General features: G+C 47.3%; 1 protein-coding gene across 1 annotated transcript in view; it reads left to right on the forward strand.

Moving 5' to 3' along the window:
• Nucleotides 1–1905, forward strand: part of tbpl1 (TBP-like 1) — a 9018-nt gene that overhangs the window by 3781 nt on the left and 3332 nt on the right. The window contains exon 6 of the mRNA XM_008303453.1: nt 1334–1437. Within this exon, the coding sequence (XP_008301675.1) occupies nt 1334–1437 (104 nt within the window). The remainder of the gene's footprint in view (nt 1–1333; nt 1438–1905) is intronic.

The raw sequence follows: 1905 nt of genomic DNA on the forward strand, positions 1-1905 counted from the left end.
GGATTCCTTCATGCGACCAGTAGAAGCCTGTGAAGCCTGCTGACTGGACGTCTGTCCGTCAGCTCCTCCGAGTCAAAGCTCAGTGGCTGTAAGGATCTCCAGCTCCGGTCCTCGTGAGCGACTGTCCTGCAGGTTTCAGACGTCTCTGTACTTCAGCACACCTGACTCACATGAATGGATCATTAACAGACTTGTGTAGAACTTGACAACAAGCTGTTGGAGATCCATTAATGTGAGTCAGATGTGCTGCAGTAACGTCTAAAACCTGCAGGACAGTAGCTCACGAGGACCAGAGCTGGAGAACCCTGCTCTAATGATTATACACTGACCACTTCCTTAATGATGCCCGTTAGCGACCATGTGGCTCTTCAGTGTCACACAGTCTGATAGTTTGGGTCAGAACGAGTCCATTCGTGACGACGAGGCCTTAAAGCTGCTAGAAGGTGTTTATCGTTCATTCCTTCGGCTTTGCTTCGTCCAGATTACACCTCATGACTCCGAGTAAACAGAACCGCAGCTTTAATCCGGGTCGACCTGCCTTTGAATGCAGCGTTTACATCTGAACAAGTGTTTGCTGTGTTCAGACCGTTCACACAATCCTGATTCAGCCTCTAAACCGGAGCTCTCACCTGCTGTCTGCGGTGGTTTTCCTGCAGCTGCAGCGACGCAGTAACGACGGTTTGTGTTGGAGACCAAGCAGCTGCAGCAGCTCAGAGTGTTCAGGAGAGTCGGAGGAGAGCAGAAAAGCTCCACCGAGCAGGTTTAAACGTTTAAGTCGCTCCCATCCAGTTAGCTTTTATTAAACTTTCCTTCCATCAGTGAAGTAAAACATGACTTTGGTTGTGTCCAAACTGTCAGCAGTGGGGCAGAAAAGCTGCAGAGATTCTTCAGGAGGTGAAAGAATGAGATTCATTTTCTCCTTAGACAGCAAGAGATGAACTAATGATCGTATTAAATTACTGATGTCAAATACAACATCTAGTGTGGCACAACATGACTCACATGTGAAGCATCGTGGTGCTGCAGGTCGCATCCTGCAGATGTAACACAACCGGAACACAACAGGACCTGCAGCAACAATCACATAATCACCTTCAGCACTAAAACCACGACTCGTATCACAACATCAGTCTAATGATTCACAACACGTGTTTGTCCTGCATGCTGTTCAGAGTACAAACCTGGACCACGTGCTGATGAGCCCGGTCAGATTAAAGCTTCTGAACCAGTCCTGATCTCTGGTGCCGGACCAGACCAAAGACCGCCGTGTTGTCTCTAAACCCAGAGCTCACTCTGAACGCTGCCCTGTGTATGTGTGTCGCTGTGTGTCCAGGTGAGGTTCTCGGCCTTCAAGGTGGTCAACGTGTTGGCGGTGTGCTCCATGCCGTTTGCAGTTCACCTCATAGACTTCACCAAGAACAACCGACCCATCGCCAGGTAACAGTAACCGGACCGTCCTCCTCGTGTCCTCCGGTCCACTGGCTCTGACTCGGCTGGTTGCTGGTGTGAGGCGCCCTCTAGTGGTCGGAGGAGGCGTTTGTGTTTTCAGGCTCAGTTTGAGTCCGTTCACACAGAATCTCGACCACTTTGGTATTCAGGACCAAAGACTAAGTTCCTGCCTCACAACAAAACCTGTAAAAGCTGTTTGAAGCGTTGTTTTCTCCAGAAAACACCACAACTCATGGAGATATTCAGCCCTTAAAGTGGCATTACAGTTTTTTTTTAGGGTGAAAACAGAAAAAAATTAAATATCTGAAAACATTAAATTGGTTTGTGTCTCTAAATAACCAATATGTAAAGTTCTATATCATATCTATATAATATCTGGGCCAAATGTAGAGCATTTGGTTCAACATATGTGGTCCAAGAATCAGTCCACATCAACATTTAAACATGTAAAACCTG

The sequence above is a fragment of the Stegastes partitus genome, unplaced genomic scaffold (genome assembly GCF_000690725.1).
Source record: "Stegastes partitus isolate 25-593 unplaced genomic scaffold, Stegastes_partitus-1.0.2 Scaffold2009, whole genome shotgun sequence".
NCBI classification, from domain to species: domain Eukaryota; kingdom Metazoa; phylum Chordata; class Actinopteri; family Pomacentridae; genus Stegastes; species Stegastes partitus.